The sequence below is a fragment of the Rhyacophila brunnea genome, unplaced genomic scaffold (genome assembly GCF_057557595.1).
Source record: "Rhyacophila brunnea isolate RB1 unplaced genomic scaffold, BYU_Rbru_1.0 scaffold_1, whole genome shotgun sequence".
In the NCBI taxonomy this organism is placed as follows: Eukaryota; Metazoa; Arthropoda; class Insecta; order Trichoptera; family Rhyacophilidae; genus Rhyacophila; species Rhyacophila brunnea.
Genome location: NW_028232751.1, coordinates 64,171,278 through 64,187,521, shown reverse-complemented (window position 1 = coordinate 64,187,521; position 16,244 = coordinate 64,171,278). Strand labels below are relative to the sequence as shown.

General features: G+C 33.5%; 1 protein-coding gene across 1 annotated transcript in view; it reads left to right on the top strand.

Moving 5' to 3' along the window:
- pico (ras-associated and pleckstrin homology domains-containing protein pico) overlaps window positions 1-16,244 on the top strand; it is an 83,033-nt gene that overhangs the window by 54,226 nt on the left and 12,563 nt on the right. The window contains exons 4-13 of the mRNA XM_085947979.1: window positions 1,793-1,938; window positions 2,774-2,866; window positions 6,411-6,645; window positions 6,987-7,136; window positions 8,159-8,380; window positions 10,209-10,456; window positions 10,761-10,853; window positions 12,173-12,303; window positions 13,463-13,557; window positions 15,180-15,353. Of these exons, the coding sequence (XP_085804105.1) occupies window positions 1,793-1,938; window positions 2,774-2,866; window positions 6,411-6,645; window positions 6,987-7,136; window positions 8,159-8,380; window positions 10,209-10,456; window positions 10,761-10,853; window positions 12,173-12,303; window positions 13,463-13,557; window positions 15,180-15,353 (1,587 nt within the window). The remainder of the gene's footprint in view (window positions 1-1,792; window positions 1,939-2,773; window positions 2,867-6,410; window positions 6,646-6,986; window positions 7,137-8,158; window positions 8,381-10,208; window positions 10,457-10,760; window positions 10,854-12,172; window positions 12,304-13,462; window positions 13,558-15,179; window positions 15,354-16,244) is intronic.

Sequence of the window (16,244 nt, the reverse complement as noted above, 5' to 3'; positions counted from 1 at the left end):
AAACAGCTTTTTGTTTTCTCAAATACACAGTCACAAGGGTGAATGTTTATATTATTTCGAGTATTTCGAATATTTAAAATTAATAAATTCCACATTTTCATAATGCAGAAATGTGAGAAAGCAGTAGTTCTTCGACAGTTCACAAAAAAGTCAAAAATACCTAAAGGTGGAGTTGACTGATTTTGAAATGTAGCGACACAAATAACCAAATAAATATTAAATATTCGTCGAATAGTATCAAAAGTTTTTACTCCACTTTGATATTAATTGTGTTGTTTAAAGCAGAAGGTCAAGTCAAGCCAAGAGTACGTCATACGTCGAATACTGACAACTGCTCTCGGCTTAATATGCATTGACGCTCATTTAATATTGGTGTATTGAAGGTTGCAACACACACTATTGCACGTCCATAATGCGTGGTCCATTTTCATTGGATACTGACACATTCAAAACATTGCGTCAAAATGTAGTGTATTGGAAAATAGTCTATCGGAATTCTATTTATTAATCTGTTCTGTGGGTACTACATATTATTGTATTTTATTTTAATTAATACAATACATTTCCACAAAGAATTAATACTTCATACAATAAAAGATAAAAAAGATACTAAGGAATTTTAGATCACATAATAAATACATTAATTGTTATTGTAATAGGTTCCGAGATTGGTTGCCTGCTTCTCCTTCTCTTCTTTGTTAGGTATTTCAGTTCCCATTATTTTACGAAAACTTTTAAAACTATAGGACTCATATAACTTTTCGAATGGAGACTTACTAGATAATAATTACAAGATAAAAAGAACTTTTTAGTTAGTTAGTTAGTTTTAGTAACGCACGTATATATTAATAATTTAGTTGCTAGGAGCGGCATGCACAATCTAAGATTTCGATCCTAAGAATAAGTCGCCGAAAAGCATGACTTAACTATAGACAATCCTGAGTATAGAGTTAAGGAATCCTTAACCATAGACTACTTTTGTTATGAACACGCCCCCTTCCGTATTACCATTTACCACTGACAGCTGCTGTCAAAATAAATTCGCATGTCTATAAAACAGTCCATACACTCAAATTCATTTAACAATATATCTCAATATGGATATTGATAGTGTTAATTCGTTTGGCATGTACTTGCAGAATATTATTTTACTTTTATACGCCAGCCCACAGAAATACAAGATGCCAGATGATAGAATGACACTTGACGCTAGTGTTACCATGTTAAAAAAATATTTTGCGGTGCCTGTGGAATCACGTATAATGACTGATAACGGAAACTATGCATTGGCATTGTGTTCTGATATATTCCAAAAGTTTCAAATGTCTAGCTAGTCGGGAAGTTAGTTAAAAATCGATTGCAAGATTTGTACCGGACAAAGAACCACCGGACAAATAAGAATACGAGCTAAGAAAAACGTTGTGATAATAAATGACCGAGGGAAAATGACGCGACTCATCCTTGTACCAATCACCGTTACTGGAGGGTGATAATTGATAATATATAGGTATCTATAATAAATTATAGTCATCATCATTATCAGCCGAGGTCAATTCATTGCTGGATGATGGATTCCCTTCCCTCCTTCCACTCTTCTCGGTCCCTAGTTCTTCGATTTATGACTTTGTTAATCCAGTGGGTTTCTGGGCGTCCCTGTAGTCGTTTCGTGTCCCTTGGGTACCACTGTATAAATGCATTTATCCAGCGGTTGTCCACTCGTCTATATAAATAATACGTAATAATAATTTCCTCATGTGTGAAAAATAACAATGTTTTTCTTTTTAATTTATAGCAGATAGACAAACTACAAATAATAGCGGTGGAATCCATCATGGCCGAGCACAGACTATCAGCTGCACTGACGGAGTACCTTCAGTTCTTCCACCGGCCCCTCACCGGACTGACTCGCCTGATAATGACTCTGCGTTCAGTGATACCGTAAGTTTGACTCACTTACTCATGCCGTCACATACTTTTAGAAGTTATTTACTTATGTTGGGGGTTGGCCCATCATTACTAACAAATGAGCCCAAAATTTGATCAACCTATTCGAACCCGAGACGATCTACGCAGTGACGTCCCTAGGTGCCACCCTTAAGGCGATACCTTTACATACCAGAGGCATCTAGCGGAAAAATACGAAGCTTTCAATTTGAGACATTTTTACGATAACTTACAATTTAAACTGTATTAATTATTAAATATGTAATGCATTAAAAGGAAAAATATTTTTTATTTTGAGTCAAATATAAGCTTACAATAATTGTAAAACAATGGGTACAGTTCGGTTATGAGGAATACAGCGGAAAACACATTTTGAAAATACCCGATATACTGGATTATTTGTTAGTTTGGGTTAGTTTAGGTTAGGTTTGGTTAGGTTAATCTAACAATAATCGAGTATATCGGCTATTTTGAAAATGTATTTGCCGCTGTATTCCTCATAACCGAACTGTACCAAAAAATGTTATAAAATGTGAATTTGTCAAAGGACCCCATCTTATTATTACATATATTTTACGGTCATATTTTTTATTAAAATTTAGGTTATTAAGTTTTCTATGTTTTGTCGTAGAGATTTTTCATCGATTCGATCGACATCGATTTTTATAAAAAATATAAATGTGTATAACTTGAAATCCTTGGTATGACAGATTTTTGTAATTATCTCTGAATAAAAAAAGTGTAGGTATAGAATAGAATATTCATGTGGTAGCCTTATAGTATTTTTGTCTATTATGCATTAAAAATGTAGGAATGTCATTGTTTGCAGGTTTCTCTGTTATCAAGTGAATCATCAGCTTCCAGCGGTGCCAGTGCTGGCAATAAAAATCAAGGTCTCCAACTGAATTTACAACCTTTGAAGGTAATTAATTAATGGTTGTTTTGTGCTTTTTACATTTAATTTATTTACCAACATCATCATCATTACTCAAAGGCGAAGGATGGAGGTAGGCTGTGGAGATCCGAAAGAAATAGTGCACATTGAACTTTGTCGAATAATACGAGGGCAGTATGATAAGTCTAGTAAATGAAACAAGGATTGTTTTCTTCAGCAAAAAATCATTTTATTTTTCAACATTGTCCTGTTTTAGCACGATACACTTAATCCAGCGTTTTTACAATTTTGTGGTTACTTCCAAATAATATGATTTCTCCAACTCTTCAAAATAAATTAGGCGTGTTTTTATTAATGACCTTGTCGTTAGTGCCAAATCTTCTCTGAATCTGGAAATAATCGCAGGGGCTAAATCTGGAAAGTATGATGGATGAGGAAATAATTCATCCAATGTTGCAATTGAAACGACACTCGTTTACATCCATTTATTGTCTTGGTGGAATTTCCTCGCAAAATGTGAATGTTTTCCCATCAAAGTGTCGTTGAAACTGTCCAATAAATAGCAGTACCACCAGTTGACCAGTAATCTTATCCCCTTACAACGTACCTTGTCGATGTGGATTATGTCATGTACATCCCAAAAAACTGTCGCCATAACCTTTTCAGCCAATTTAACGACCTTTGCCTTCTTAGGTGCCGGTTCACCAGGAGAAACCCACTGTTTCCATTGTTCCCTGATCTTCGATAGTGATGGATCCATGTTTTGTCCACAGCTATAAATCGACGCAGAAATTCATTTAGATTACTCTTAAAATATGCATTTGAATTTGTCACATGAGTGCATTTATTGTCGATTGTTAGCAATCGTGGAGAGTTTTCTCATATCCAAATGATTATGAAAAATATTTTGAACCCGTTCAATTAAAATGCCTATAGCTTCACCAATCACCATTACAATATCATGGTTTTTCTCAATCGTTTCTGGTGTGGTGAGTGGTGACCTCAATTGAGCGTACTGAACGTTCCGCATCACTTTTGTGCTTGAATGCCAATGACATTAATATGGATGAAGCATCTAGAAAAAAAATGACACTCACTTTTTTGTCGGGTCTGCCGAATGGCATAATTTTTTCTAACGCGATTACAATAAAGGCAGTGATGCCAACCGTACTATAATTATAGTACAATACTATAATTTTAATACCGTGAAAAATGTAAAATACTTTAATTTTACGCCAAATATACCAAAATACTATAATTTTAAAGGATTCAAGACGAAAAATGTTCCTGTACTATATATTTTTCTGAAATACTATAATTTTTATGCCTTTGTCCTATAATCAGCATAGAAAAAGATGGCAACACTGAATAAAGGTGATATTGCTATAAATTCCCGATGATTTTGACAGGTCTGCCGAATGGTTCGGTTCGAACGGGTTTGCTCAAATGAACATTGACACCAGAAACACTGTTCTAACGCCATTACAATAACGGTGATATTGCTATAAATTCCCGATGTGTGATATCACATAATGGAAATTGTGTGACATCTACCTGTACATGTGCGAATGTCGCTATGCGCGAATTTACTTGCCAGCTACTGTATTGAGTGCGTGGTCGATTAACAATGTCATTGGTGAATGCGCATAACGAAAATTGGTAAACCACTTGTGAATCCTTTTAATCGACGGCGAGAGTCCCCTTATTATTTTTCAATCTTTGTAAACTAAAAGACAAATATGCCTGAAATTGTTCATGCAATCTAATAAAATAACTGATGATATTTTATATTGCTATATGAGATTTGTGATTGTGACATTGTTAGAGTTTACCAGACTATCAATATCATAATAATATCAGTTATCAATCTTATCATATAGCCTAAGTATTTGTTTTCATTGAAATAAGAATACAAATTGCAAATGGTGTTGGTTAGTTTTCACCTCAATGTCTAAACTACACCTAATAAAAATGATTAAAAAATATTTAGTTTAATGTCAATTTTTTTATCAGATCTTCACAACTTACCACCAGAAACCAAAACTCTTGGCGAGTGAATTAAATAATTATTAGTCCATGATATAATTTAAGTCTTAAAATATTTTTCTGCAACTTAAAATGACATGTAAATTTAAATAGTTGATGTCAGATACATATTTCAGCTGTCTGTATATATCTTCTTGACGCTATAATCGTATATGGGTCTTGGCCTTGTGTAGTATTTTTCTCTATCCAAAGACGCTTCCCTCCAGTTTTGAATACTCAAATTCTTTAAGAGCATACACAAGTGAAACAGCAAATAATTCTCAACAATAGATGGGACGAAATTCCGCACTCATCGCCAATCGGAGAGCGGCAGTCGAGATGTGAGCACGTCAATTTGTTTTGTGATGGCGTCGGAGGAATATATTCTTATAACGTTACACATGTACTCGAAAAAGAAAACATACCAATGAATATATTATTATTACTAATATAACATTATTATTAATATACAAACCTCCACTCTGTGGAGGCCCATATGATCCTATCAGGATCGGACATGGTCGAAAAAAATAAAAATTTATATAACATTAAATGCACGCATGTTGAATTTTTATGACAAATTATATTTCGTTCGGCACACGTCATTTGCACAATCCGCGCGTCGCATAGTCACAATCTTTTTAGACCATGCCTCAGCTGAAGTATAGCCTTAACACATTCATTGCTGGCCAGTTAATTACCACAACTCGGTCACTGCTAAAGACCCGCTTGGCGTATAGCAATTAACATGATAATTAAATGTAGTAATTAACTAGTCAGCAATGAAAGTATAAGTGCCTGGCGCGTCTTTAGCAGTGAAAGACTTAAATCCAACCGGACACTATTCATTTGTCTTATACGAGGTCGACCAGGTCTTCATTTGCCTTTCGGCTTCCTGAATCAATTTCGTTGTCATGTTATTCTTGTCCGTCCTGTGTAGATAGCCCAGTCATCTAAGACTGTCTAAATTTGGTGGACTATACAAGTTCTGGTTTCCTAGTGGCCCTGACTGTGTGCTATTGATGGGTCCAAAGATACCACACAAAACGCTTTGCTCAAATTAATTCAGCACCCTTTCCACTCCAGGTTTCTGAGCCATACATAACAACCTGAAGACAGAGAAAACATGTAGTTATCAATATGGATTAGTGCTTATTTCATGAATGCTAATTAGCTGGAACCAGCGATTCACACTGAAATTCGTTTTGGGACATTAAACTTTGCGTTTTTTTTTAATAATTTGCCTCCCACAGCTAAAGTTTTGCCTCAGACCCTGTCTGTCTCTGCCCTCCATGGTTGGTCGCAGCGAGTGCACTTCATAGTGACCTTCTCAAAAGTTGTTTTCTTTCCAAGCTGATTCCATCCCTCTGTCCTGTGCGTTGATTGCATCGCTATGTATTTCCACATACCTACACTAATTAATTATATTTTTTTTAATGTTATATTAACATTTATTTTGTACAGAGCAATGACGTACCTGTAGGTAAAGAATTATTAAATATTGTAATATTGATAATATACGTCATGTCAATATAAATGTTTTCAGGACATGGCGTCTCAACTGAAAACCGAAAAAATACGATTAGCCCTTGAAAAAATGAAGGAGGCGTCAGTTAAGAAACTTTTCATAAAAGCATTTTCTATCGACGGATCTTCCAAAAGTCTTCTGGTGGATGAAAAGATGACTTGTGGATATGTAGCCAGATTATTGGCTGATAAAAATCACTTGGGAATGGAGCCTAAATGGGCAATTGTAGAATATCTCCCTGATCTACATATGGGTAAGAAAACGATTATCAATTATTTAGATCTTTCATAATAGGATGATTGTTTTGACACAATGCCATAACAATAAGATTGTATGCTCACATTATTAGCATGTTGTTGAGACCAACATATTATAATTATTTATCTTTTTTATTACCATCTACCAATCTAATGAAAACATGGATTGGGTCTCTAGTGAGAACTTCCTGGCCATATGATTTTATATTAGTGATTGTAGTTGTATTTCTATATTGTCATCAATACTCTGCCATCATACGAGTGAATGAATGAATCATTGAAAACTTAGTTATGTATTACTGTATTAAATATAAGTATTATTTCTTTTATTTTACAGAAAGGATTTACGAAGATCATGAACTATTAGTAGATAACTTGATGCTTTGGACAAGGGAGTCAAAAAATAAAATAATATTTTCCGAGCGATTGGACAAAATCTCCCTCTTTCAAACACCCGAAAAGTTTCTGATAAGCGGAAGCGAAAAAGGTAAACAAAACTATATTCCAATTGATTTTTTTTAACATAACATCGTAAAGTTCAAACGAGAATTTAAACAGTCTAATAAGAAGGATAAATAAAAAAAAAATAAAAATCATAATGTACATGGAAGTACTTTTAAAACAACCCTCATACAGGACCTGAAGTTGAATGCAGAATTACTATTCTAACTCACATTTCAAATATTTTGCGGAAGAGTTTTTTGAAACAGTCTACTTCAGTTATTTATTATTTATATGGACAAGTGTATGCACCATTTTTTTCATCAATAATCCTAGAATAATATGATGCATCCATTTATCCACAAAGATGATAAATAATTTCAGTAAGTTGTTTCAAAAAAACTCTCCTCAAAAAGTTCAAATGTAAGTTAGAATAGTTCTGGTTTCAGCTGACGAGGTGGAGTATAATGTTATTACCATCGCCACCATAAAACAGTGGTTTTATTTAGGAACACAATTTTAACATATTCTTATTCAAAAGAAATAACAAATGTGTCACTAAATTTCAAAACCAGCTATAACACTTTTTTTTAAATAATTAAGATATATATATTGTTGGATTCATTATTAAAATCTCTACATGATAATTTTATCGCCTCTTTCAAAATCCTCTACGATTGACTGTCATTTATAAAACAAAATCAATGTGTCTATCAATCCCCGCTATAACACTACTGTAATATTCAAAAACCTTTTTAGTTCAAAAAGTTTTTATTGATTTTCTCAAAATAAAAAGTGTTATTGCGTGTTTTGAAATTTAGCGACACCAATGTTAATTTCGTTTGATATTTTATATTTTAAGGGCAATTTCCACTATTTATTTTACAAACAATATTTTTATTTAGTAAGTACCTGCATAAATATATATTATGTTATTTTGTATGTTAGGTATATGAAAAACAGACATTTTACACCCCTGTTCGTGAATTTCCTTTAAATGGCGTATGTCCCACTTTGATACTAATGTACTGATTTATACATATTTTAATCCAATGTCTTAATTTTCAGGTCTTCAAACCGACTATGACGAACACTCACGCACTGTTATCATGGATGAGTTTTTTAGTCAGACCTTAACCTCAGAAATGGTTTCTGAAGTATCGGTGGGATCTATTCCTACTGTACCTAATTTGTCTGGCAACCCGGTACCACCATTGGAGGGACCCCTGTACCTAAAAAGTGACTCGAAAAAAGGCTGGAAGAGGTACCACTTCGTTATGAGGCCATCCGGTTAGTAGCTCTAAAGATTATTCAATGAGATGAGGTCAGTGATGAGAATCAAACAAATTTTATTGGCTTGTTGCTGGGCGTTCTCTCTGAAAATGAAAATTTACAATGACGAGGATATATTTTTTGTTTTTCTGTCAACCAGCGGTTGTATTTTTATTTATTGGCATATTACATAAGTGTCTAAGAAGAGGATTTCGTTAATCGTTGTCAATATCTCCTAACTTATATTCCATCGACTTATATGTTAATATGGATTTACCCATGTCAATGTCATTCTTTTAAAAAATTAATCTTACTACATCGCAATAAGAATTTTTATCGCAAATCTGCGTTTGTGTTTTTACAACATTATTGTCACATTCTGCTAACATGTATATGGTTATCATAAAAATACATTTGGTATGTAGTTAAAAGTGAACTCCCCCACATTGTGATGTTGGTGATTATTGCAGATTTTTTATTAATTTATTTTGCCTATTTTGCTAACGTGTCCATTTTAGTATTGCAATTCTGTGTGCCTGGTATTATATCAATGCAGTCGACGGAAGTTATCGGCTGTTGATGGTGTTTTGTCATTTATAAAGACATTTGTTTCTTGTTATTGAATTCTGGTTTGTAATAATTATAATTTTGTTGCAAACAATTTGAACTTATCATAATACATATGACAGATAAAAATAAGAAAATTCCTGTCTGGTGTTATGTTACTGTTGAATGTAGGTAACCAATTTTATAACATTGTTATACTATGTATCAAGTTCACGACAGGAAGGAATGTTGATCATTAAAAAAATGTATTTTTCTTAGTCCACATTTGCTCTATGGGTGGACTCTCCGTGTCACCACATGGTTTTTCTAAGAGACTTTTGTGTCTTTCCTGGTCATGCCAGTATCCTTTAGCTCTGCCAAATAAACAATATCAATTTTATTTCAGTCTGCCAGGATCACACTCTAAGTTGGTTAAAAAATCAGACTGACCTAAGAATCACAAACAGTCCACATAGAAGAGTTTAATGTTGTTCCAATCATTTATATCTAGATTGCAAACTCTTATCCTTTTTTACTGCAGCCTGTCGATTATTATTAAGTTTTTCTTTTGCATCTGCTTTGTATATAATATATCTTTAAATGATTAAGGCGATGCTTTATTTACCCATCCAAATGTAACACAATGTTCAATCTTAATGCTATCGCGCTGGCGTTAATGTCTCTTTTTATCTGAAATATATGCCTTATTTATATATTTTAGAAATATAATATATTGAAGCTTTTGACATTTTCATTGTAAATATCATCATATAATAAACTATTGTAGGTACTTAATGTGTTCTACCTACCTTTATATCGTCACTGTTCTGGCAGAAGCCACTAATTCGAAAAAATGTCATTGAGTTAGTTATAAGTACCAAAATGTTCCTTATTTCAAAATTTACCGTCTGGAAACCTTCTTAATAAATAAACAGTCTTTATTTTAAAGTCATCCTTTTTACGATTACTTAATAAACTCACATGATAGACCATTTCAAACATTTTAACAACTTCAAAGTCAAATTACTCAAAACTAGTATTCTTCCAGTTAGTGTGTTTTGCCAGAACAGAGACGATATATTATAAATATGATGATATATTGTGTGATAAAATAATCAGCATTCGTTTAATCTTATGTGAAAATATTGCCCCCGATGCGATTGGTAATTTTACAGTGTTGTTAAAATATGTTAGCGAAAATGTGTTGTTGGCTTTTCCTCGCAGTAAAATAAATTGAATTGAGAAATAAATATTTGTGTTTGCTAATGTCTACATTTGCTTTTTCATTTTTCTTGAACAGGAATCCACTATTATCCCAAAGAGAAAATTAAATCGCCGAAAGACCTGGTGTGTCTTGCAAACTTTGATGTGAATGAAATATACCTCGGATTGAATTGGAAGAAAAAATATAAAGCACCAACGGATTTTTGTTTTGCGATAAAACATCCGAAACTACAACAGCCCAAAAGTGTTAAATTCATCAAGTTTCTTTGTGCCGAGGATCATGAAACATTAGAAAAATGGATCGTTGCTATGAGGATTGCCAAGGTTTGTATACATAAAAATAAAATCGTTGAATAGGTAAAGAAACTCACTACGTTGAGGACTAAACTGCTTGCTTTACATTATCTGCATTGAGTTTGTATATTCTGAAAATTTTGACAATTGTCACAGTACATTTAATAATGAATGAAGGTTTACAATTTACATAATTGTTAACAAAACTATTTGCACTTTGTCATTTTATCAGAAACAAAATTTTGAGAAAATTCTCTTTAAAACTATTTTTTAATAAATTTAATAGCATGAAATATGTGCATTTCAATTTTTAATACATATATATTTTTTTTAGCATGGACGTCAATTACTGGAAAACTATCGCTGTCTTGTTGATGATCTCGCGCAAGAAGACTTAGATCAACTAGCGCATGCACGATCTTGTTCGGTGAGGTTTTGCGATAACATTCATTACTTATTATCTAACGTCGGTTCTTACTTTTTATTAAAGAATGTACATCTCAGTTTGTACATAGTTTACCACACTGAAACTTTATCCGATCACGCCATTTTTATACATTGTGTACTTAGTAATTCACTTTTTGAAATGTCATGGCTGGTTGATAATAATCACTTGTTCATCCACTCCTAAATATATTATAATATATATATCGATGACTCAGTTCCATAGTATGATAAGTTAAAAATTTCAGGTTTTGAGTTATCATCGCTGTAGGATTGGTTGGTCAAATAGACCAAATGTCAAATGTTCAGGAGACGAAAAACAAATATCATTATCCTATATTTAAATACATGGAGGTATTTAAATTGTTAGTTTTACAGCATATGAATGCTGTTTTCATTACAAAGCAATTTAAAGAAAAGAATGGTTCTAATCCATTTAGATACAAAAAATCATTTTGCATTGTAAGGTCGATTTCGACAAACCAATCCTATAGCGACGTTATGTTAGCCATTATATTTATATATCGCTCCTCTTCGGTTTCAAAAAATTACTGGTTGTCCTCGTAGCGCCGATGTTTTTGTCACTTTTCTACGAGTCAGTATAGGTAAGTCAAAACTTTGATCAGCCATTACTCAAAACTACTAATTCCTAGTTGTAGCACTATGGAACTGAGCCATCGATATATTTATTTCACCTTAATAATCACCTTTTAAAGCATTGATATTAAAAGAAAAGCACTTATTGAAGTATCACGACTTGTTAACAATAGAACTTGAATAACAACAGGACCGAGAGAAGTGGAATCAGCTTGAAGAGGCCTTCATCTAGCAGTGGACTCAGGCAGTTGATGAACAACTGATAGGATTTGTGGTTTGTTGATTGTAAGGTCAAATGTAAAAAAATTGGGATGATTTATAGTTAACAGTTGTCGAGTTCCACCAACCGCGCAAAATGTTTGCAACGTTTGAAAACGTTAGTAAACTCAAACAAACATTTGCTAGCATTCTGACCAAAGTCAGTACTTGACTTGAAATTTTTGAATTTGTTGTGAACATATCCGCAAACCTAATATTTTGTTCTGTGGATGCATTTCCGAACAGTTGCAAATGTTTGGTGAAAATGTTCTTTTCACAGATATACATCTTAACATCACTTAACACCAATATATTTTTGTCGCATCTGCCGCAAATGCACCAAAAAACATTTCACTTGCACCTTTCCAAGTTACTCGTAAAAAACAGCCGCATAGAAGTTTCATTTGAAAAACTGATTTATTTATATTATATATTTTATTGTCACAGGTTGCTTCTATATCGCAAAACAGTGGAAATATAACTCCACAGCAAACCTCCAACAGTCCTGATAATGGAATTCAAGCGCAGCCTTTGTACGAAGAGAGTATTACAGGTTCTTCTGATACAAGCAGTGGCAGGTTAGTATTAATAAATCATAATTTCATTCCTGAGAATGTTTTGTGTCTGTGTCGAGGGTAAAGTGTCATGAAAAACTTGCCTTTTCCATCACGTCAACAAAATAATTTTTTAAAAATCTATACTTTGTTATATTTTAGCTCATGTAGCAAAGTTAGTTAACGTCGCAAAATAAACAAATACAATGATAAGAATTCATTTATCTCTTGCTGAAAAATTGTATGACTTAGAGGAGCCATATGCAAGGTAACATGATGCCAAGAGAGTGCTCCATGTTGCATCTCATCACATTTAAGATGAAGAAGTAATGTTGGAGTTGGTTGGGAACTGAAATACCTAACTGGTGTGGAGTAACAGGCAACCAATCTCGAGTGTGGAAGAATATAGGATAAACTTAAACACGTGTCAAGAATACGTCATTCTAAGCTTGTCCTTCGTTCTGACTACTGCTCTTGGTTTATGTAGTGACACTCATTCAATATTGGTGCATTTGAAGGTTGCAACACACACTATTGCACGTCTATAATGTGACACACACACATTCACAACCTTCCTTAAAAATGTAGTGTATTGGGGGGTTATAGCCTATCTGAATTCTATTTATTAATCTGTTCTATGATTTGAACATATGAGTAGCTTGGTAACAAAGTGGGACAAACACCACCTCCCACTAAATTCATGTTTTGATTGATTATGGTAGTGCAAGTGGTGCTCCTTTCCAAAAATCCATCAAAAGTATCAAAAACGGTAGGTTTCATATAGATTATTGAGTTTCAAGTTGATATTTTATATGAACAACGGACGCTTTACACCCATGTTTGTGAGTCTCCTGTAAATTTTTGTCCCACTTTAATACCAAGCTTCTCATATGCATACAATGAACTTCTGTTCTATTCTGTTTTTATAATCTGATAATGGTTTACATACCCTGAATGATACAGAAATGGGATTGAAAATATTTGAATTCCATGATAAATTTTCAGGTTTTTTCACCAAAAACGTTGACTTCATTATATTTAATGAGTTGGTTATTATAATATTTTTTATTCTTTAAGAAAAATTTAGTAGATATTAGTTTTTATCATAATAATAAGTACCTATGTGAATTGTTTTAAAATTTTCCAAAAAGAAGGCTTTGAATCGAGTATTTATTTTTTTCAGGCATTCGTGTGTATCATCGAGTAGTTCCAGTGGGTGTATGTCGGATGGACCATCAGGAAGTGAAGGAAATGCTTTTGACTCCGAATTTCCAATGGGTAATTTACATATTCTTCAGTTAATTCTGTACATCATCATACTACAACCCAATGTAGATCTTGTCCATCTCCACTTCTCTCTGTTTTCCGCAAGCTTCCCCTACCTCCTTGGTCTTAGGGACCTACTCAGTCTAGGTCTTCCGAGCCTTCTTTTCCCTACTGGTCTACTGGAGCCCTTTTGGTGAAGGGTGTCTTCCATCCTTGATACATGTCATGCCCAACGGAATCACTACATGACATAACCAGAATAATCAGACATAACCTCACATAGGTACATTTTTTGACACATAATCATCATTTTCATCGCTCTTGAATACATTCTTGATATATTTTTGATAAAAACACGCTTGTCAAACCCACAATAATACACGCCGAAACGTCAAGCCGACAATAATGGCAATGCCGCTAGCAAAATATTGTGAGCTTTGCCGGTCATAATGGTAAGCGAAAAGTGCGTATCTCAGAGATACTACTAAACAGCTTAGGAAATTGAGATACTGCTATTTCGCTTAGGATTTCATTGTGATTTTGAGATACGCCATATTTAATTAGCTTATAATACCTATTTAAAAATGAGATGCGGCTATATCGCTTAGGAAAATAGATTGGGAGCCCCCTGAATGTACCTAAGGCAACAAAAACCAGAAAACGCAAAAAAAATGAGATACTGCTCTTTCGCTTAGGACGGCAGTATGGGTCTTGAAAGTTACATATAGTTTTTTTTTGATTTTCCCTGAAATTAAGTGTCCTTGTAAATTTTAGTAAAATTTGTTTACCAGAGTTATTCTCCTACTAAATTCTTGGCTGGTGTCGTTTTGAGGGGTAATGAGTATTCACAAATATTATGAACTATAACTACATCATCAGCGTATCCGAGGAGTTGCACTGCTTTATATGATATATAATCCCCGTTATTTGAAATTCGAGTCTCTGATGACCTTTTCCAGCTATATCGTCACTTGACACTTTAGCTGGCTAAACTCGTCTCAACTTTAATATGTTGATGTCATTTTGTTGGAATTCACAAAACACATATAATTTAAATGTACCTCCGTACACAGCTCGAATGTGACATTTTAATTTGAAAAATACAGTTAGTGTTGCAAGCAAAAAATTTCACCTAACATGCCAGGTATAATACCAAAATATCGCATCAGCACATGTGCGGTAATTTGTTTCTCATTCATTTCGGTTAGCCGCGTGACTTCTCTGTTCCGGCATGGATTATCAATGTGCACGGAAGGAAGTTGCAACATTGCGCACAATTTATGACTATCCCAGTCGAGATGATTTTCAAAGTGCGACTCGGCTTTGATATGCAAGTATTGTAAATTGAGCAGCTTTAGTATAAATATGATTCATCCCATTTGTTGTGTCGTTGAAAAAATATATCTTCCAAGCATGATGTTCGTGGCTTCTTTCAACAATTGTCTCTACCTATTTCGATATCAGTAAGTTTTAATCGTGCTTATAAGAAACACACTTTAGTCAAGACAGTGAACAATTATTAACGGGATGGATCACCTCAAGTATTACCTAATCACCTGACAAAATTCAACGCTTGCTTGTCGCTTTTGTCAATTGTATGACAAAATTTTTAATCCATTCCAATTTAATTCCAGGTACAATTAAACGTAAGCCATCCATGAAGCCCAATATTCCGCTTACATCGATGACAAGACAGTTAAAGGAGATGGTAGATATGGCGGCTTTGAGCTCATCCCAGAACAGCATCAACTCAGGCAGCGATCATTCATCCAATGGTTCTTTAAACACCTCTGGATATACAAATACAGGTAAACTTCTTAACAAATATGATCGCTTTGACGGTGAACACATTCCACATTCGTAAATTTCAAAGATACGGTCATTAGAAAATTACATACAATAACTTAAGGGGGGACATGCTCGTCGAAGGTCAAAATTGAGTTTTTATTGTATTTTCAAACCATGATCTTGGACACTCCTTAAACGTTGTAGATGATCTATTTATATAAGTTTGAAGCCTTATTATCCTTTATAGTTATTTTAAACATTTGATGACTGCATGAAGTATTTTTGTTACATAAAATAGTATTCTTTTAAACCTCTCGCTCTAATGTTTTAGAATATAGTCATATTTCGGTACATAACTGTGCAGTGGTGTTAAGATTTTTTACATTTATTAATTTTTAAACGCATTTATAAAACCATTAGTATAATTTATTACGAGATAATTTTTGTAAAATATTCACGATAAAAAATTATATTGATAATCTCTGTGATCCCAAATTTGACAAGAATTAGGCATTTTATTATTCAAAAAATTGGCAAGATTAACACATTTGAAGATGATTCTAAAGATACTTATTATAAGCTATGTCTTTGACCATTCAAGTGTGATAAACATCTTATGAATAATGATTGCTTTATAATAATTATTGACCTAAGAATAAGGTAGTGTTTTTTTGAAATACGCCATTTCTTTTGTCATTCCCCAGTAGTTAAGCTACAACATACGGCCGTAGCCATAAATTGATGAACTATAATTAAAGTAGGGAGTTAAATTATGTTAACGCGCGTGTTTGAACATGTACCGTTTAAAAAAAAATGAAAAAAAAATCGGTTAGGTACATGTTCAAACACGCGCGTTAACATAATTTTACTCCCTACTTTAATTATAGTTTATCAATTTATGGCTACGGCCG